The sequence below is a fragment of the Sinocyclocheilus grahami genome, unplaced genomic scaffold (assembly GCF_001515645.1).
Source record: "Sinocyclocheilus grahami isolate Dianchi unplaced genomic scaffold, SAMN03320097.WGS_v1.1 scaffold355.1, whole genome shotgun sequence".
Classification (NCBI taxonomy): domain Eukaryota; kingdom Metazoa; phylum Chordata; class Actinopteri; order Cypriniformes; family Cyprinidae; genus Sinocyclocheilus; species Sinocyclocheilus grahami.
In genome coordinates this window covers 727,970-749,916 of record NW_015505534.1, presented here as the reverse complement: position 1 = coordinate 749,916, position 21,947 = coordinate 727,970, and the positions used below count along the sequence as shown (strand labels likewise).

The 21,947-nt window shown below is 37.2% G+C and overlaps 3 protein-coding genes across 4 annotated transcripts in view; all 3 read right to left on the bottom strand.

Moving 5' to 3' along the window:
• LOC107548797 (arrestin domain-containing protein 1-like) overlaps window positions 1–8,060 on the bottom strand; it is a 41,544-nt gene extending 33,484 nt beyond the window's left edge. The window contains exon 1 of the mRNA XM_016229614.1: window positions 7,840–8,060. Coding sequence (XP_016085100.1) covers window positions 7,840–7,957 — 118 coding nt within the window. The 5' untranslated portion in view covers window positions 7,958–8,060. The remainder of the gene's footprint in view (window positions 1–7,839) is intronic.
• Window positions 8,061–10,352: 2,292 nt separating this feature from the next.
• On the bottom strand, window positions 10,353–12,418 carry LOC107548799 (glutamine synthetase-like). Of its 2 annotated transcripts, none has more exons than XM_016229616.1 (6): window positions 12,250–12,418; window positions 12,016–12,165; window positions 11,677–11,835; window positions 11,108–11,235; window positions 10,758–10,957; window positions 10,353–10,656 (listed from the first exon to the last, which is right to left on the bottom strand). In XM_016229616.1, exons 1-6 carry the CDS (start codon window positions 12,416–12,418, stop codon window positions 10,353–10,355), a joined length of 1,110 nt encoding a protein of 369 aa, XP_016085102.1. The 2 variants fall into 2 exon arrangements, with proteins under 2 accessions (XP_016085102.1, XP_016085103.1); XM_016229617.1 differs by having other exon boundaries at window positions 11,677–11,823.
• Window positions 12,419–13,432: 1,014 nt separating this feature from the next.
• Window positions 13,433–17,416, bottom strand: LOC107548798 (glutamine synthetase-like). Its single transcript, XM_016229615.1, has 7 exons — window positions 17,367–17,416; window positions 16,681–16,879; window positions 16,428–16,589; window positions 15,798–15,944; window positions 14,956–15,083; window positions 14,681–14,880; window positions 13,433–14,270 (listed from the first exon to the last, which is right to left on the bottom strand). The coding sequence occupies exons 2-7, from the start codon at window positions 16,847–16,849 to the stop codon at window positions 13,958–13,960; spliced, it is 1,119 nt and encodes a 372-aa protein (XP_016085101.1). The 5' UTR covers window positions 16,850–16,879; window positions 17,367–17,416; the 3' UTR covers window positions 13,433–13,957.
• Between the last annotated feature and the right edge of the window lie 4,531 nt (window positions 17,417–21,947).

Genomic DNA, 21,947 nt, shown 5'->3' with positions numbered 1-21,947 from the left:
TAGCGTTTGTAGTTTGTCATTTCTCCAATCACAAATGCAGACATGGTTTTATGGTCCCGGCCTTGTCCCGTCGCTCCAGCGTAGGCATCGTAACATTTCCGTCACCCGCTTGAGGTATTTGGCCAATCACAAAGCACTGGATAGTACTTAAGCTTAAACTTCTTTTATTTGAGTTAGTTGGCAAGACCGATTTCTAATTTTCAATTTAGGTTTTTAAGTTTGAATTTTAATCTAAAATTTTTATTTTATCTTATTTCAATTAACAAAACAAGATTTTAATAGTGCAAGTTAACAATAACAACACATCATTTAAATCTTCTCAAACTTGCAGGTTACAAAAGAGTCACAGGTGGCTTCAATTCCAAAAACAACTGCGACGCCAGAACGTATTCCTACATGCTTCCCACTGTGTCTTTCTCCCCAAAGGACTATAACCAGGAGGACACGTCATTCCGTCTGAGTTCAGAGACCCTTCAGATGGTCAACCGATTATTTGGCCTGTATAAAGGAACCCACAACTTCCACAACTTCACTTCGCAAAAAGGTCCACGGGACCCAAGTGCCAAACGTTACATCACCCACATGTCCTGCAGAGAGCCGTTTGTGAGACAGGAAGCTGAGTTTGCCGTCATCACAGTAAGAGGCCAGAGCTTCATGATGCACCAGATCCGGAAGATGATCGGTCTTGTGATCGCTGTGGTTAAAGGATATGTGGATGAAGGGTAATTTCTCTGATCACAAATGCAGACATGGTTTTATGTTTACGTGGCGCGATGCAATGCAACGCGTAAAAAGACAATACAAGTCATTATAATCCGTAATTATGTCCCCACTGGATGCAACAAATGCCTCGTTTATAATGGGTTTTAATGTTTTTGTCTCGTCGCTCCGGCCGGGACAAGGCATCACAATATGGTAAGGGGTGTAACATTTCCGTCACACGCTTGAAGTATTCGGCCAATCACAACGCACTAGATAGCTGGCTAATCAGAGCACACCTCGCTTTTCAGACCGATGAGCTTTGTATAAATCGACACGTTTCAGAAAGGCGGGGCATAGAGGAGAAACAATAATGTACAGTATGTGGAAAATAATGTGTTTTTTGAACCTGTCTTTTGAAACACATTTCATTACACCAAATACACAAAATAATGTTCTTTTTAGCAACATCATATGACCCCTTTAATTGTGCATGTTCATTTCCCCCATTTTTACATTTAGATTACATTTTCCATCTTCTAATGTTCACTTAAAGATTGTCTTTAAAAAGATCAATACATTCATTTCTACATCGGCCATTTATTATCAGGAATGACATGAAAATAATGATCAGCTGACTGGAATCAGCCAGAATTTTTATATTTATAACACAAATCAAGTCCTGAATCAATTTTGTCTACACTTGCAGAATATATTGAAAACCTGAACATTACTTAATTGATTAAGTTTTACTATCTTTACTGTGTGTTATGAGAAAACTCTTTCTTAAACTAACTATAGAAATCACTAACAATAAACAATAAACTTTATACTTGACTTTTCTGTAGGATCTTAGACTAAACTCACCTGTTCTAAACATTAACTTGAATAATTAAACTACACTAAAACATGTGCTGTCCACTCAAGACCATGGGGCTCTTAAACTCCCTCACAATTAATTCAGCTCGCTCTGTAAGGAAGGTAAAGGCATCTTTGTCCTCTGAGAGAGTATGAATGAGAGAGGGCACCTGCACACAAAGGACATCGAGGCTGGGAAACCCCAAACGTCTCCTGGGACCAGTACTTCTGAATGCCGGTGGCCTAGCAACCACATTCTTATAAGATATGCCCGATATAGCGGACATAAACCTGCCGCCAGGTGAAGGCTAACCTCATCTCTACCTCAATAAAACACTCTCGAACCAATACACACATTCCAAAATTCCAAAGCTCACCACAAAAGCTTTTGGTTACCAAGTGAATAAGGGCTGTGATTAGACAGCTGGGTGCTGTTCAAGAATATTTGAAGAGCTGAAGATTCTTAACACCATTTGTGAGGAATGTGTGACATTCCAGCCTCCATGCAAGGCCATTATTCCACTGTGTGGAATAATGTGGTAAGTGTGGCCTCTTACAGTCCTCGAGTTGAGGGCTATTCAGACAAAGAGAAGAGGACAAAGAAAGGTCATTAAGGTTAAGCATGAAATTTCAAGCATGAGGTTTTACTGTAAAAGGAGGCGGAAACCATTTTCATCTTTGCCCTTGAGCACTACTGATACATAATATACTTCCTTTCTTCTGTGGAACACAAGAGAAGACATTTTGTGTGTGTGTGTGTATGTGTGTGTGTGTTTTCCATACAATGAAAGCCAGTGGGCTCCAATGTTGTTTTGGACCCCATTGACTTTCATTATATGGACAAAAACAACTGAAACATTCATCAAAATATCTTCTTTTGGGTTTCAAAGAAGAAAGAAAGTCAGGTTTTGAAATTACATAAGGGTGAGTAGCTAAATGACAGAATTTTCATTTTTGGGCGAACTATCCCTTTAAATGAACATGATTTCTGAAGATTGAATGTAAAATTGGAAGTATATATTTATAAAACAGTAGGAACTATAACAGGAAACGGTACATTGAGAGACTGGAAGTCTTTTGTTCTCACATGTGATAAGTTTCATGAAATATTCCCGTTATGGAACAGAAAGGTTCGCTGGTTCCCTTTGAGACTAATAAGACAATGTGAGCACTCTAATATTTCACCAGATATATTCAGCGAGGCCAGATGTATCGTATGTCCTACATTACTCATTACTGTTTGAGAATGAGCTAAAAGCGTATACACTTAAAAACAGTCGCTAAAAGAGTCGAGAGCGTCATTAGTCGCAAACATGAAAGAGATTTAATTTATCCCATCCTTAGCTCCATTTCAAAAGCTACAGCTGCATCCCTCTTTCAGCAAGACAGTGTGGACAAATCTGTCTTATCTAAAACCCAGAAATAGACATGTTCACGTCAGAATGAGAGCCCAAAACAGCTGATAAAAACATTACAATATTCTACAAGTAATCGGCAAGGCTCCAGTCCATCAATTAACTAAAACGTCTTCTAAAACAAAAAACTGCATGTTTGTAAAAAAAAAAAGAATCTATCATTAAAGGGGTCATATGATGCTTTTTTAAAAGATCATTATTTTGTGTATTTGGTGTATCAGAATATGTTGACATGCTTTAATGTTCAAAAAACACATTTTTCAAATACTGTACATTATTGTAGGTCCTCTATGCCCCGCCTCTCTCAAACGCTTCGTTTTCTACATAGTCCCTCCTTCCGACAAGCGCAGTCTGCTCTGATTGGCCAGTTGACCCAGTGCATTATGATTGGCCGAACACCGGAAGCACTCGTCGGAAATGTAACGTCCCTTACCATAATCGCGATGGCAGAGTCTTAACTTTGATAAAGAATATCTCTTTGGTTTTGAGACTTTAGTCTCTAAAAATCAGCTTCCTTTAAAAACAGTGTTAGAGCTCAAACATTAAAGTTCTAATCATTTTAATTTGACTTAATTTAAGTTTTAACAGAATAATTAATACAATTACTTTTATAAAATTATAAGCTTCACTTTTCTGTTTTAAATTCCATTGTAAGCTCCTTACTGTAACCATTGTTGCATTTAAAAAAAAAAGAAGGGTGGGAAAAGTAAAGATTTTTCATGGTAATCAACATTATGTCAGTGTATTAAGGCAAAAAGTTTGCTTTAATACACTGCGCTGCAGCAAAAAATAAAAATTAACAGTTGAAAATGACCAGAAATGTTCAGGTGACGCTCTTTACAGAAGCCAAATTATTTTACTTTCACAAAGACACTTCATGATTGCAGTTTGCAGGTAGTTCTATTTTGAAGAACATCCCCAAGTCTAGACACATTAGGGGTTGGATGCCCTAAGCATACTCTCACTGTGACTTCTGCCAACTGTTTGCAGATGGCAGATGCGGTCATGGAGTTCTTGTTAACAAGTTCTTGTTGATAGCCTATATACCTGCTGGGACACGCAGCTACGTCAGAGTTTCCGGCCTTGAATGAAGAGAGAAATGTTTAATTCAAAAACACAAAAAGAGTCAAAAAGGACTTGGCTTGGTTAAACAGAAGGATTTGTTAAATAGTTTTCACTACGAAACTGAAATTAAAACTGGTTATGAAGTCAGGAATTTCTCAAGATGTTTCAGGCCAGGTTTGAGGTCAGTGACAGCCAACTGGTCAATTGGTTCTTATATTTGTGACCCTGTACCACAAAACCAGTCATAAGGGTTAATTTTTCAAAATTGAGATTTATACATCATCTGAATAAATAAGCTTTCCATTGATGTATGGTTTGTTAGGATAGGACAATATTTGGCCGAGATACAACTATTTGAAAATCTGGAATCTGGGGGTGAAAAAAAATCTAAATATTGAGCAAATCGCCTTTAAAGTTGTCCAAATGAAGTTCTTAGCAATGCATATTACTAATCAAAAATTAAGTTTTGATATATTTACGGATGGAAATTTACAAAATGTCTTCATGGAACATGATCTTATCTTAATATCCTAATGATTTTTGGCATAAAAGAAAAATCGATAATTTTGACCCATTCAATGTTTTTTTGGCTATTGCTAGAAATATACCCAAGCGACTTAAGACTGGTTTTGTGGTCCAGGGTCACATTTGAACATACATGAACACAAATGAGATTTGAACTATGGAAAATAATTTATTTTCAGTTTTAAGAGAATCATTCTGTTTTAAACTTTCACTTCCATTGTAAGTCATTGTAAGCTTTTTGTGGTTGACGTCCCCAAAATAGCTTTGCATATTCAAACTTCCATTTGAAGCTAAACATACCAGGTTCTGTCCCTAGAAGGTTCTCAGGTGACCTGCTCTAAACTCATCCTGAATACTTAGGAACAGTAATGAGGTATCATATTGGGTGAATACTCCTCCAAAATAAAGTGTGCTTCATTAATATATGACGTTTGAGGTCTACGGTTCCCATTATTAAAGGGACAAACTTAATGTTTGTGTTCAATAGTGTGTCAAATATTTAGACACAAACAAGGGCGTAGGTACTGTACTGCCTGTAAATGTGCTGAATGCCCTGTTGTAATGAGGGACAGAGCCAGTGTGGGACAGAATGGCATCATGTTGATATCAGTGGTGTTGTCTTACAGGCCAGTCAGTTCACTGCTAATGAATAGACAGGCTTGTCTATGTGAGTGTCTCTTGAGATACAGAGAGACAAAAGCGCTAAAGCATTACAAACAAGCTTATCACAATCATTAGTATGCATTTGATACCAGGTTGGATGTAAAGCGAACATGCTTTCGATCATGATCTGTTGACATATGGATGTAGGGCTGCATGATTATCAAAATAAAACCCAAATCTCATTATCCAATCGCAAAGGCTTCAATTTAATGAAATAAATATATGCATTGCATGTTTTAGAGTGCAGCGCGGCACTGTGTTCATTCACACATGCATTAACAGAGTCTCAAAGCAGGTTAGTTCAAAGTAAATGCTGCACACAAAATTATTATTATTATTATTATATAGTCAATATTGATATCATCACAACATTTTTGGCCAAGCTGTTCAGAACACCAAACCTACAGCTTAAAAAAATATTTATTTTCATCTGAAAAATAGCAAATAGATTTTTCTAAATTGTGCAGCCCTAGTTGGACAGCCTATTTAGAAGGTCTTGTCTTTTTTAGCTTTTGTCACATCCTGGCACAAACTTTTTCTGTTTATCTACTGCTGTCATTTTAGAGAATTTTGCAGAAATTTGCATATGCCCCTGCAAACAAAATAAGTCAAAATTTTTCTGGAAGAAAAAAAGTTTCAAATGGGCCGGTGTCAGCTAAAAGTATTTTTTGTTCATTTGTAAGCAACTTGTAAACATGGATCTCTTCCTGGGGCTTTTTGAGTATTTACAATATTTCACCCTTTGCATATAAACCAATTTTCTATGGGACAAAACTCAATATTTATATCCTAAACAAAACACTATTTTTCTCCACAAATCACACAGATCTCAAAGGGTCAAAAGAAAAATTTCATAATTCATCAAAAAATGAAAAATTTACTCACCCTCAAGTTCTTCAAAACCTGTATGAACTGCTTTCTTCTGCTGAATACACAAGAAGATAGCCTATTTTAAAGAATTCAGGTAATCAAACAGGTACCCATTGACTTTCATAGTAGGGGGAAAATGGAAGTCAGTGTCTACCAGCAACTGTTTGGTTGCTCAAACAGGTTTGGTACGACATGAGGGTGAGTAAATGATGGCAGAATTTTCATTTTTGGGTGAACTATCCCTTTAATGTACTTCTAGACTCTACAGAGTGTGTCTATTTTAGATTCAAGCAAATATGTCTTCTTTAGAGTTTCTGTAACTGACTGATTAAGGCTAAAGCCCTTCTTTCATAGTTTCAAGGGATTATACATGACTTCTGCCAAAGCTGAGCGGTCTTACCTGTTCAGTCTGTTAACCAGTAACCCTATACACTGAGTGATGTAAATAAGAAAACGTCTTTCAACAAAAGGATGTCTCAGCACTGAAAGAGTCTCACTTTAATATTCAAAACATGCTTTTCATTTTCATCCAATAAGTTATGCAGAAGCTGAAAAAATGCAATAGTCTCTCATGCTCATCAGGTCCATGACAGGACTGTTTATCAAAGGGGCCAGACTAAAAAAAAGACACAAGAAAGCCAAAGCATGAGTCAGTTGCTTTTTAATAAAACATACTGAGCAATGTGGATTGAAAAGCACAGCTGTTCTCGGAGTAACAACATCACATCCTCCACTTTGCAGCAAGACTCTTCAGGTCCATTCTGGACAGTATAATATGACGTTGATGATACAGATAAAGAAAAAGATGGGTACACTCTAAAAAATGCTGGGTTAAATACAACCCAGTGCTGGGTAAAATAGGGACAAACCCAGCAATTGGGCTGTTTTGACCCAGTGGTTGGGTTAAACGTTTAACCCAAACTTCTGTCTTATTGTTAAATGCCCTGCCTCCATTACATATCTCTGTCACGTCATTATAAGTGTTTGATCACCACATTTGACGACTTTAAATCACATTATGACAATATATCTTCTTATATGCGTGATGTTCATTATGACCAAACCACTGACATAATTCAGTTAACTTCTTGAAAAAACATGTTCGCGTAATTAGCGGTCGTTCAAGCGTTCTTTCGTTTTTGGTTAGAGTGCATTTACATTTAGTCGCCTTTAGCTGCGCGTTGCGTTTTAATACGCGTTCCGCTTAGCAGTTTTTGAACGCAAGAACGCGTCCTGCATGAACGCTATAGGATCTTTTCGCCTGTCAGTTCTGAAGGTACGCTCATTTGTGGACGTTTAAAGATGAAAATGAAGTGATGACAAACATCAAAACCCACTTGTTGAAACGCACACGATATGCAACGTGCTTCAACGACCCAGAAGCGGCTCGACTGTGCAATCGAACCGAAACCAGTAGCGCAGGAGAAACGGTGTACATTGACGTTCATTAAAACAAGAACCTGGACGTTGATGCCTTCCGATCAGAGATCCTATTTCCCATAAATATACATAATATGAATTATGAACCAGTACTGCACTGTATATGAAACGGAGCTGCATAGGATGCTGAATGGCACCATGCAAACATGCAACACGTTCATACAGCGACACGTCCATGTTGACATGCGTGCATTAACACCCTAATTTTATTTGAACGGGGAAACCCCGAAGCTTACCAGCGGTGTTGTCCATGCAAATCATTTTTCCTATTGTAAGCATATGTAAGATACACGGCGTCGCTTACCTTTAAACTGTAATGACTGGCTTGTTTTAATTCTCACAGTTCCTGATATGGATTCCCCGGGGTTGTAGACCACCTTGTTATTAGTGAAAGTAATCTCGAATTCCTGAAGCTTCCCCATGTCGTTCAGAAGCACCACTCAAGCACTCACGGAAAATGAGATCGTCGGGTAAAACTAAACGGGGCCACTTTCACGTCCCACCTGCGGCTCTCATCTCTCCGCCCATCCAAGAGCGCTGACGTCATCGGGACAGTCAGACTCCCCTGCTCTTTATGATCCCAAGGTTGTTGCAAATAATCGTGTGACGACATAATGCATTTCATATTTCCTTTGAATGCTAAACTTACAAGAATGCAAGGACATTCCAATATTCTTACAACTGCATTAATTCTTGAAAGATTTTCATGCACATCCAAAGCATTCATTACTGTGATTTTCATTTTATGCATTAAAAAAAAAGTTTTATATCATTTTAATTTGCTAGTGTTGATATCTATCTATCTATCTATCTATCTATCTATCTATCTATCTATCTATCTATCTATCTATCTATCTATCTATCTATCTATCTATCTATCTATCTATCTATATCTCTATCTCTCTCTATCTATCTATCTATCTATCTATCTATCTATCTATCTATCTATCTATCTATCTATCTCTCTCTCTCTATCTATCTATCTATCTATCTATCTATCTATCTATCTATCTATCTATCTATCTATCTATCTATCTATCTTAATGTAGGCTATGTATGTACAAAACTGCTTCAAAAATAAGCCATCATTTATAATATTATAAATAATAATAATTAAACTTAAGATTATGCCATATTTTTCAAAAAAATGTCTTTCTTGCTTGCACCACATGCATATTTTTTACTTTTGAGACACCTCAAAAATATCCAAATTTATACAGAATATTAAAACATGTTCCTTACACTCTCAGAAAAAAAGGTACAAAAGCTGTCACTGGGGCGGTACCTTTTCAAAAGGTACACTTTTGTATCTTTTAGGTACTAATATGTACACTTTAGGTACTTATCTGTATGAATTGCATTGAGTTTGTGTATTTTTGAATTACTAAAAGCAAAAAATGAGTGTCACGTCATTGACAACAGCACCACACACGGGCTTTCTCCATAACCAACCAGGAAAATTAGCAAAAATCCATAACTCCATCTGTCTGGCGACAAGCACTGATAAAACTGAACAGACATCCCTTCTGCCGTTGTTCTGGGAATAATAAATTCACCTCATGATGGGGACTGAACACTCCTGCGTTCCGCACATCACTCATCTGCTGAAAATAGAAGCCACTTTAAACCCATCTCCTGTGCCTGCTGACAACAGCTATTTTTTCCTCTTCTGAGAGGTCTGCTTTGTGGACATAACAGAAAAAACAACAACTTTATTAACGTCTCTCAACAGATTTAAAGAATTATGTCAAATTGGTATTGGTATTTGTCACTTGTGTGAAAAGAGGTAGAAAATTAGTGCTAGTAACCAACATCAGCATCTAATAAGATTGATTGCTTCGAGCATCAGGCTTTATAAACATCTTCTGTCAGATCCTTAAGTTTCACTGCATGCTGTGATATAATAACAGATCATTAATTTAATTATAATACATTGTATAATATATAATACAATGGATAGTATATAATAATACATTTAATTAACAATGCATTTTATGAGATTTAAACAAGCAAATCTTCCAATGGAATAAGGCAACATACATTATATTAAAGATGGCCTATTCTTGAGGGGGGAAATAGCATATGCCAATTTTATTCTGTACTAAACATCTTGTTTTATGGATGTTTAGATATTTTACTGGGAAACAAGACTGAGATAATGATTAATAAATTAAGTTATTAATACATTTCGGTAAACCTTTTAACAAATACGTTCTTTTCAAACAAAATTGAGACATTGAACCATTTCTAGGCGTATTCAAAGTGTTACCCGAGTTCTAAACACTTGCCTGTTACGCCCCCTAATGGACCCTCAAAAGAACAGCAATCCTAACAATTGACACGTGCATATCACACAGATTCCAGATATTGTTCTATGCTCCACCTATTATTATCGAATATTGTTTATTATCCTGACTTACAAGAGCAGGCGCAGTTTGTAACTTGTAACTTGAATGTGCCAGACTTCCGGTGTCATCCGCGTCCAGTTATTTTACATTTACAAAAACTGTCATGCTGCTTGATGTTGCAAGTAATTTGTTATCATATTATTTGAGTGTCGCGTAAATGGTTTTAGCGTTTACTGCACTTCGTTATTCTTCTAATGAATCGGTTGTTTTGCACATTAATTCCGCGTTGCGGATAGTCAGCAGTGATAGAATTCAATTCACATTTTAGTGTATATTGTTTTTTATTGGTGGTTGTTTGATTGATTTTTATTTTAATTCTTACATTTAAAGAAATATGATAAGTATGCAATATTAAATTGGCATTCATTTCTTCTAAACAACCATTATTTGTTTCCAGAATTATTATCCATTATTTCAATTCTTCCTCCCCTTCCAGCATGCAGGTGCGGGCCATTGCGCAGGTCACAGCATATGGGTCACAGTTGGCAGCAGGACGGCGGTCCTCAAAGTAGCCACATTTGTTCTGAGCCACCCGATAGGGGATACGAATGCTGGCCCCGCGGTTAGCAACACCTGCTGAGAAATCATTTATGCTGGAGAACACCTGACAACCTATGAGTCGCCGCTTGTTGTCCTCGCCACCGTTTGGGTCATAGACACGAATATGCTCTGCGTGGCGCTTTCTCAGTTTCTCGATGGCTCTATCAATGTGCCTGATGCAGAGAGGAGGAGGATGCAGGTCAGATGACATGGCAAAACACAGCAACATAACTTTCTCTCTCTGACTAGCATGTGTATGCAATTCAGTACATACTCAATTCCTCCTTGTTCTCTCATTTGCACTGTGCTCACATTGATGTGGCAACCGGCTCCATTCCAGTCTCCTGTCATGGGTTTTGGATCCAGAGTGGCCACCACTCCAAAATCTTCACACACCCTGTGTAGCAGGAAACGTGCCATCCATAGATGATCTCCCATCTCAATTCCTTCACATGGACCCACCTGGAACTCCCACTGCAGAGAGAACAGACTATCCAGACTGGGGTTTTTTAACCAATGGTACAATAATGTACCATTTTTATGGGCATGTAACTAATATGCAGAACCAATTAAGTAGAAAAGTGAATATTGGTTCACATAATTACCTAATGATATCATATTTACCTGAGAGGGCATGACCTCTGGGTTAGTGCCACTGATTTTGATGCCAGCATACAGACAGGCTTTATAATGACACTCCACAATGTCTCTGCCAAAGGCTCTGTCAGCACCAACACAACGGTAATATGTGCCTGAAAGAAGAAAGACACAAAATTCAATTTGTGGTTAAAAAATGACAGACACATTATTTAAGCTGTACGGTTGGACATAAGCCATAAAAGACCTAAGTACAATAACAGCATTATTTACACAGAGTGTATTTGTCTATTGTGTATTATTTGAAGTTCAGATGACATTTTATGACTACTTTATGAAGAAATCTATTGTAAATCAAAACCAATTTTTTTCCCCTACAACTAAAGTCAAGACATTTTGGACAATGGCAATGCTATGCTTCCAACTTTGTGGGAACAGTTTGGGGACCAACTCCATATTAATGTCTATGCTTTTAGAATGTAATATCATTGTCCATATATGTAGGAAATTGTGTATTACTGTTTACTCTTTATACTTAATGTTGCATTCTCACCCTAGACTGTGGATGTAACAACTCATGGTAACATTTAGATAACCTTGTGGTTTGGGAAAGCCAAGTCTGGGCCAGCCAAAAGGGTGTCCATCCACTCCTAGGAGAGTATATTCTTGCTCCATTCCAAACCAAGGGTGAAGCTCTTTGACCTTCTCCATAATCTTGTTACAGCTGTTACGTTGGTTCGATTCTAAGATAAAAATTTGGATAAGGATTTGGGTAAGTATGAGCAGTTTTACAATGTTTACATAGGTACCTTTGTACCTACATTTATGCATATATACATCATGCTCTACCAGCTGAGCAACATTAACAATGGTGCAGAACATAAAGAACCCAACGTGAGTTTTATACAATTTACCATCATTTCAGCCTATCATACCTGCAGGCTCCCGGGTGTTCTTGAGCACCTCACAAAGGACCAGTTTGTTAGAGTCCAAAATAAAGGGGTCCCTGAACATGCAGACAGGAGCCAGTAGCATCTCAGTGCTGAATCCTTCAGTTTGCCCAATGATATCCCATTCTGGTATATCTACCAAACATAAAAAAGTAAGTATAAAGCATGATAAACACAAGAAAACTCAAAACATATATTATGAAGAAATTTCTGTAGTACCAGCTATGGTTTTTGGTGTAAAGTCCATGGTTCGGGTCTTGTAGCACAAGTCCATTCCACAATAAGCGATCCAGACGTAAGTGACTTGACAGAACTCTCCCTGGGGAAGATTGAGGTATCTCTCCCGCAAGAACTTGTTAAGACGTGAGCTGTCAGATACGCAAGACATCCTGGAGCAGATATAATGCAACAAAACCAAACACAAATATCAATGGTATTACGTCTGTGGATGCTTTTATCCCTCTCTTGATTTTCCCAGGCTACACTGAAACTGGAGTAACAGCTGAACAGATCCACATAAATCTACTGTCACCTGAAGGATGTCCTCTGGGTTGCAACTGCCAATAAAACTCTTTCAAATGTTCAAACTACATTTGAAATTACATTGTTCCAAAGAAGAAAGAGTGAATGACCTGTTTTGGTGTGAATCATCTCTGCAAAGCTGATCTTAGGACAATGCTTATTTTTTTATTTTTTTTTTTTACAAATGTGAGGTTGGTGCATGTTTTTATTTATGCATTTCTGTTAAACAGAAATTGATCAATGTGTCCCTGAATGAAGGAGAGGGGGTCAGTATCAAATGTGGCAGACCGTGAGTATCTTATGTGGCCACCAGCTGCTTTAAGTATTACAGTGCTTCTCATTCTCATGGACTACACCAGATTTGCCAGTTGCTGTGAGATGTTTTGCCACTCTTTCACTGAGACGATGACCTGTTTTGGTGTGAATCATCTCTGCAAAGCTGATTTTAGGACAATGCTTATTTTTTTTTTTTTTTTTTTACAAATGTGAGGTTGGTGCATGTTTTTATTTATGCATTTCTGTTAAACAGAAATTGATCAATGTGTCCCTGAATGAAGGAGAGGGGGTCAGTATCAAATGTGGCAGACCGTGAGTATCTTATGTGGCCACCAGCTGCTTTAAGTATTACAGTGCTTCTCATTCTCATGGACCACACCAGATTTGCCAGTTGCTGTGAGATGTTTTGCCACTCTTTCACTGAGACATTTGCAAGTTCTCAAACATGTCTGGGGGGACACAGTGCATCCTGGTGCCATAATTTCCCCTGGTTACATCCACGTGATGTACAAACCCAATTCCAAAAAAGTTGGGACACTGTACAAATTGTGAGTAAAAAAGGAATGGAATTATTTTACAAATAAATGAATTCAATGAATGCAGCCTTTGTGAGGATAAGAAACATCATCAACCCCAAAGATTTGATACATTTCATACATATTTCAAAGATGATGAACACACTAAGTGTTTGGTGCTTCATGCCATATGAATGCTCAAACCTGTTTCTGTGATGTATTGTGTGATTTATGTGGCTTCATTTGAGTAAAATGTGAAAAAACCCTTGAATATTTGGCAATTATAAAAACCTGTTCACCTAAACCATCTGCATTGCTGTGGCAAGTAACTTGGAATGCAACCTTTTGAATTTTGTTTGTGTGACGGTAGAAGGGCAGGGAGAGAATCAGCTGTTAACCCCAGTCAGGTTCTAATCTAATATTGTGCAGAGAAACAGGTAGGTGTACGATCATTCAATACAACATATCAAGCTTGCCTGCAAATCATGTGTCATAAAACATTCTTTTAAGAAGAAGAGCTTAATATGTATAGAGTATAATTTACAGAAAAAATAACAAATATTTTTCATTATATTTCAAAATATTCCATACAATTATTAGTTTCTAAAAGTGTGTTATTCAAGTTCATGGGCATCTTCCTCCCCTTCCAGCATGCAGGTGCGGGCCATTACGCAGGTCACAGCATATGGGTCACAGTTGGCAGCAGGACGGCGGTCCTCAAAGTAACCGCATTTTTCCTGACCCACCTGACGAGGGATACGGATGCTGGCACCGCGGTTAGCAACACCTGATGAGAAGTCATGGATGCTGGAGGTCTCGTGGCGACCCGTGAGGCGACGTTTGTTATCTTCTCCATCATGTGGGTCGTAGACACGAATATGCTCTGCATGGCGCTTGCTCAGTTTCTTAATGGCTTTCTCAATGTGCCTGATGCAGAGAAAAGAATCATGGAGGTCAGATAACATGACCAAACACAGTTCACTCCAAGGATGACTATAATGGTAATGGAAGTTCACATCACAACTTTAATGATAACGGCACAGAGGACCAATATCGTTGGAATCATTATAAGAATGATTTATTTCCATCTGATGGACGATAAAAACATTGACATCCAATCAGAATTCATTCTGCTTTAAAGAGCTTGAGCACTAAAAGCAACAGACGACAAAACTGCAGCATGTGCTTATAATAAACAGAACGTTATCATGCGTTGGTGTGGATGCTAATATAATTATCGTTCTTAGAGTGAATGGACTTTAACACAACTCTGTCTGTTTTTAGGTGTCTTTAGTCTTTCTGTGACTATGAGTGTGTGTGTATAACTCAGTACATACTCAATTCCTCCTTGTTCTCTCATTTGCACTGTGCTCACATTGATGTGGCAACCGGCTCCGTTCCAATCTCCTGTCATGGGTTTTGGATCCAGAGTAGCCACCACTCCAAAATCTTCACACACCCTGTATAGCAGGAAACGTGACATCCATAGATGATCTCCCATCTCAATTCCTTCACATGGACCCACCTGGAATTCCCACTGCAGAGAGAACAGATTATCCAGACTGGCCATCCAGAACATGATGCCTAATAACTATAATTTAACGGTAGTTACCTGAGAGGGCATGACCTCTGCGTTAGTGCCACTGATTTTGATGCCAGCATACAGACAGGCTTTATAATGACACTCCACAATGTCTCTGCCAAAAGCTCTGTCAGCACCAACACTGCAGTAATATGGACCTGACAGAAAAAAGACACAAAATAAAAAACATTGCCATCTTTTAAATATAAAGATGTCACAGATGGCACTTTATTTGTACAATTAGACATGTAAAAATTTAATATGAATATAAAACTTCTAAAAATAAAAATGTCGAAGTCTTTTGAAACCTTATGGCACAAAAATTTGATATTTATAGTAGAAAGCCCAAGGAGTTTTTTATCTTCCATACAATGAAATTGAATGGACCTTGGGAGACCCTGGTCCCCATCCACTTTTATTGTGCGCAAGACAGCAGCTGAAACATTCGACAAAACTTATTTTTTGTTCCACTGAAGAAATACAATCATACAGGTTCATACATTTTTTTTCTAACCATCTCTTTAGACCCTAGTGAATTCAATTCTTCCATAGGGCAGTATTATCTATCAATGTACCACTGGTTTAAAGGTGCTGTAAGTGATTGTTTTCTTATATTCCACTGCTCTTCAACCACACATCTCGCCAAAATCCTAAGCCCTGTCAGCCAACCAAAACATGCAATTTTTTTTTGCAAACAGGAAGTGTTTTCTAATCGAACATGGCCTGCTTCCAGATTCTTCTTCGGTGTTTACAAAGAACTGGTGTGGTTTCTCATTGCACAGATTTTAGTGACATCTGCCAGGTAGGAGGGACATTTTACAATATGTTTGGTATTCAAAAATCCTTTTCAGCAGCTTGATACAGGATTTAACCTTGTGGTTTGGGAAAGCCAAATCTAGGCCAGCCATAAGGGTGTTCATCCACTCCTAGGAGAGTATATTCTTGCTCCATTCCAAACCAAGGGTGAAGCTCTTTGACCTTCTCCATGACCTTGTTACAGCGGTTACGGTGGTTCGATTCTAAAAGAAACAATTTTTTTCATCAGTTCTACACAAGTTTAATTTGCATTACCACTATGAGAAATTTTGGAACTCAAATTAATCTCTCTGCATTTTAACTGTACAAAATGTGGTGTTTATAGCAATTTAACAAAAAAGGTTTGTAGTTTGAATGGCTTTTTACTTCAAATGTTAAATAAATCTGACATAAATATAACTATTAATGATTATTTAAATGAGGTAAATTGATTTCTTGAGTTACATCAACTTCAAAAAAGAGTTTTACACATGTTACTGTAAAACTAGCAAAAGTTAAACAGTGTAACCATATGCTAGGAAGGCGGTGAATGGGACTCACCATCTATACTTGTTGATTTGACTTTAAAAAATGTATAATACATCATATTTCAAAAGCTGCACTGAGATGTGTTACTTGAGTCCCTAAAAGCCAATCATCTTTTATTTTTCCAAATTTACATAATTTTTATAGTGGATAAATTCTACCTGCAGTTTCTCGGGTGGGCTTGAGCACCTCACATAGCACCAGTTTGTTCGGGTCCAAGAGGAATGGGTCCCTGAACATGCAGACAGGAATCAGTAGCATGTCACTGTTGTGTCCTTTAGACTGACCCGTGCTGGAACCATCGAAATTCCACTCTGGTATGTCTGTCAAAGAACAAAAACAAAAACAAAAACAAAATAAGAATAAATAAAATGTTCAAGATAAAGAAAGCGAAACCAGTCAACACTTTGCTACCAGCTACGCTCTTTGGCTCTGAATCCATGGTTCGAGTCTTGTTACGCAGACCCTCTCCAGAGCCATCGATCCAGACGTAAGTGACCTGACAGAAGTTTCCCTGGGGCAGACTGAGATACTGCTGCCGCAGGGCCTTGTTGAGACTAGAGCTCTCTGATACATAAGACATACTGGATCAGATGTACAGTAAACAACGAACCTGGAGAGATAAAACAAGACAAAAACTTTGTGTTAATGTAGTGCATTTCAATGGTTTTAAAAAAAGATTCTCTTTTTGTATGATAGATAACAGCAAGTTACTTGTTTAATAAAATAGCATGACAAATCATTTTAAAGAAATTACATCTGATTGCTATGCATTCCTCAAAATGAAAGTAAAGAGACAAGTCGTAAGACAGCTTTCAGCAATGTAGGATATTAGAGAAAACACAGAATAGAAAAACATTTTTTTTGCTGTTTTTAATAATCTGTATTGGCTGTTTAAAGTATTAATGACATTATATATTCAATTAAAAATATTCTACTGTGTACTGATATGATGATATCATTAGATAATTTATTATTATTTCTAAAATATTTTAAATAATTGTTACATTTTCATTGATTGCAATAGATAGCATGCAACAAACAAAATGTCAATGCTCATTAATGTACCATATTAATTGTACAAATCAAAGATAACTTACTCAGAGCTGTATATTTTACTCCACTTCATATAAAGACTGAAACCCTGTGCACTGAAACAGGCAAATTTAAGGCAGCCTGTCATTGAGGTTATGTTGTATAGAGGTGTGACGTAGATAATATGCATGATGTCCAACCTTCCCTTATGTGAGATAGTAAACAACTTTTAACTTATAAAACCTGTTCAGCTAAACAATTTGCACTGTTGTTACAATGGCTTTAAAAAAATAATTGATGCATTGATTGTTTGTTGGAATGCATCACTTTGTTATAATGTGTTTTCATACGATATTAGAGACTTGAGGATGACCAATGCGTTCACTGACAAATAAACCAACTCAACGGTTTTCTCACCTCAGCTCCCCTGAACACACAATTACACACTATGCTTATTGAGAGGGGTTTTTTTCCACTGCAAAGAGACATCAGCACAAAGAAAGCACAGAGGACCAGAATTTTTACAGTCCAATTAGCCTCTGATGTGCCAATATACAAACAAGAGTCCCAAACCTGCTGAAATGGTCATTGCTGTAAATAACCTGATTATTAAAGCTGATTAAATAAACACATACAGTATTTTGCAAAAATGTAGATGAAGCAAAAACAGCCTCTATGACTTAAAAGGAAACTGCTAATTTGCAGCTTAGTACATAGAAGCACTAATCATTTTAGTAGGCCACTAAAATGCTGTGTAGTATAAAGCATGCACCCTAGAAACAAGCTAAACTGGCTTAAGCAACATGTTGAAGTTATTTGCAGCTAAAAATAAACAAACCAAAACAAGTCAAACTAAATAGAAAGTTTAGTAATAGCTACAATCTTTGTCTCGGGATCAATGGTTCGAGCCTTTTCACACAGACCCTTCAAAAAGCCTTAGATTTAGATATAAGTGGTAATCTAAATAATTCTGCACTGCAAAAAAAAAAAAAAATTTTTTTGTCATGTTTTCCAGTGGAAATATCAAAAATAAATTAATAAATAGATTAAAAATTAAACCTAGACACATTTACTTGAGAAACAAAGTGCCTTAAGTCTTGTTTTAGGGAAAAATAATCAAAATAAGTGATTTTAAGCTTAAAAATAATAATAAAGAAAAGAGATCAATTAAATCTGTCAGTGGGGTAAGAAAAGTAATACAAAGGGAAAACAGAATTATTTTTCTAACCCCACTGATGGATATATTTTCTTGTTTTAAGCAAAATTCCCTTAATTTTGATATATTTTCAGAAAACAAGACTTAATATCCTAAGTAACTGTATCTTAATTTAAGAGTGTTATTTGTACTGGAAAACAAGACAAAAATCTGAACCCCACTGAACACTTTTGGGATGAATTGGAACAGTAATTGCAAGCCATACGTCATCACCCAGCTTTACTGATGCTTTTGTGTTTGAATAGAAGCAAATCTCCCTTGCCATGTTCCAACATTCAGTGGAAAGCCACCACAGAAGAGTGAAAGCTGTTATGGATGGTCACTTCTCTTTTAATGTCAATGGTTTTGACGTTAAATGTTGAGTTGTACGTACATTCACTATGGGTGCGGTGTTTGGGTGTCTAAATCAATAGAACAAGAGATCTTTACTGTCGTGTTTAAAAAGAATTTACTGGCAGAGAACAAAAGAAAATATGAGAGAACATAAAGATGACAACATGTAACCAGTTTTCCTGACCCATCTGCATTCTTGTCTTCTTGTGGTTGGATCTTGATGTTTACGTGACAGTGTGAGACAAAGAAGAGCAAAAGTAAAACTAAAATGGGCAAACCACAATCACCTGAATTGCCTCCCGTGTAAAATGAAGAAATGTAGCATTATGTCACTTACCAACAATGTAGTGAATGGGTGCCGTCAGAATGAGAGTCCAAACATCTGATAAAAACATCACAATAATCCACATGAAACCAGTCCATTAATCAACGTTATGAAGAGAAAAACTTCGTGTTTGTAAGGAACAAATCCATCAGTAAGGCATTTTAACTATAAAACATTGCTTCTGGTCAAAATAAAGTCCATCCTCTGTTGTCCTCTCACAAAATCCACCGACATCTTTGTTTAGAACTATTTTGGTTTGTAAACAGTGCTTGATCTTTGCATATTCCTCTCTTGATTCAGACTAGATGACTTTTTCACTGCAGAAAGCAATATTATGGATAGAGGACTCGTATCAAAAGCAGAAGCTACTGTTTTAAGTATAAACAATTCTTAATGGTGGATTTGTTTTTTGTTTTACAAATATGCAGCTTTTTACTTCACAAAACGTTAATTGATGGAGTTGTGTGGATTATTGTGATGTTTCTATCAGATGTTTGAACTCTGACGGCACCCATTCACTGCAGAGGATCCATTGGTGAGCAAGTGATGTAATGCTAAATTTATCCAAATCTGTCTGATGAAGTAACAAACTCATCTACATCTTGGATGGCCTGAGGGTGAGTACATTTTCATTTTTGCATGAACTATTCCTCAAACCTTATTGAAGAGACCGATCAAAAATTAATATTTGAAAATGTTAAGTGGTTCAACATTGAAACATGAAAGTGCTTGCTAAACACTGTAATTCCCAAACCTGCTGATACTGACACCTCACCTCGAAGAAATATCACTAAATTATAGTTGATGCTGAAATGCATATTTAATGAATCTCAATACACAGTGGCGTACAAAGGTTTAGTGTGAACTTCCATGTACACTTGACTTATCACATCCAAAACAAGAATTTGCAATTCATTTACAAAATGTAATAAGGGCAGAAACAGCAAACCGAACAAGAAATATACAAATTGTGTTCGGAAACCCATATAGCAGATGATTTTCATCAAAAGTGATGTAATGTAGATTAATTGCTCCAATCTGGGATTCATTTCCATACTCAAGTGCACAGTGATATTACATTGTAAATGTGATCAGAGATCTCGAATCACCTCTGCTTGGGACTGAACTCTGCGTTTGGCTACCACAACTCATATTAACCACACAATATATTCAGTTTAGGTAAAAATAGCAGCTTTCAAATCACTAACAAAAAAGTAGTTCTAAGAATTAGACCACCCATTAATTACAATTCAGCCATTATTTTCTCACATTCCAAACCTGCGTGACTTACTTTCTTTTCTCTGTGGAACACAAAACAAGGTCTGCTCCTCATGCAAAGCTATCATATGACCTCAGAAGACTTGGATCACTTTTATGAAGCTGTTTGTGTCCATTCTGAAGCATTGTAACTGCAGAAAAAAATCACCGTAAGTACATGTTTCAAAAGTTTTCATTGTTGCAACAACAATAGGGTGAGTAAATAATGGCAGAATTTCAATTTCTAGGTGAACTATAGCTACAAATGAACCTCTGAGTAAAGATGTCCACAATTACAGTGAATAGGAAAACTGTAAACTTTGAGCATCACAGTTGAAATGATATAATCATGAACTGGCAGTGAGCGGTCCAGCATAGCTTCAGTGATTGATCACAGTGCAGGAAGAATGATTAAGAACCACATTTATGGATCGTAAATCCACGGCGGCCCTCATGTCACGCTTTCCTGACAATACGTCCAGTTTTCTTCAAGTCTCGTCTCCCTGTCCGCACCGGCTGGCTACTGACTCTCCACGTTCCATGACAGACACGGGAACTGTGGGTAAAAGTAAAGATGTTACAATTATTATGGCAGACATATGCAAAATAGTCATTTTTTCAGTGTTTTACTGAAACACCTAAAGAGATGGATTTCCCAGAAAAGTGAACACTTGAAATAGTATTAAGGAATAATTAAAGTTGCTTCGGTCATATTAAGTATAGCAGAAGCATATTTAGGTTACATTACAGAAGGCTTAACGTTACAGAATAACTGTACATTTGTGAGTGTCCCAAGAATGAGGTTGGTCAGAAAAATAGTTAACTTAAGGGACATTTTTAGCGAGGTAAAATACACATGTAAGCATCTTACCTGGAGCACCACATTAGGCGTTTATGAGGTTTGGCTGCTTGTCTCCTGTACTGCATCAATCCACACACAAGCTCGTGAGCTATCATGACATAAAGTAAGAATATGAGCACACCGGGGTCCATCCTGCCGGTAAGTGCAAGTGTTCGTTATTTGACAGGGTTTTTTTTTGCACAGCAATGCAGGCTGCACTGATAGATAATAGTGAATTTAGTCACAGCATTACTGTCACTGCAGCTCTGTCACGCGCCTCAAAAACAATTCGCGATCATTTGTTCCCCTCCACTGGTTTTATAATCCTTTCATTCTGAACACAGCAAAGCTTTATATCTTTTACTGTTGATGTAGCGCGTGGATTTTGTTGCTTGAATTACCCTACTGAAGCTTTTCGACAGACGGATTGGGAGGATGTTGCCGTGGAGACATCGCCGTTGCTAAGAGACGCCGTAATTGGGTTTCGGTTTAGCATCTGTCTGTAGTGTCAAGTTTGAAAAAGAAAATATATCGTCATCGTAAATGTGTTATATTTAGAATGTTTCATAAAATGAAATCCGCAATAAGGGCGCATGTTGTGTCCCTCTTGAATATGTGTACACGACTTTAACAAGCTGACAGCAACTTTTACCGTGGTATTAACTTGGGCGCTT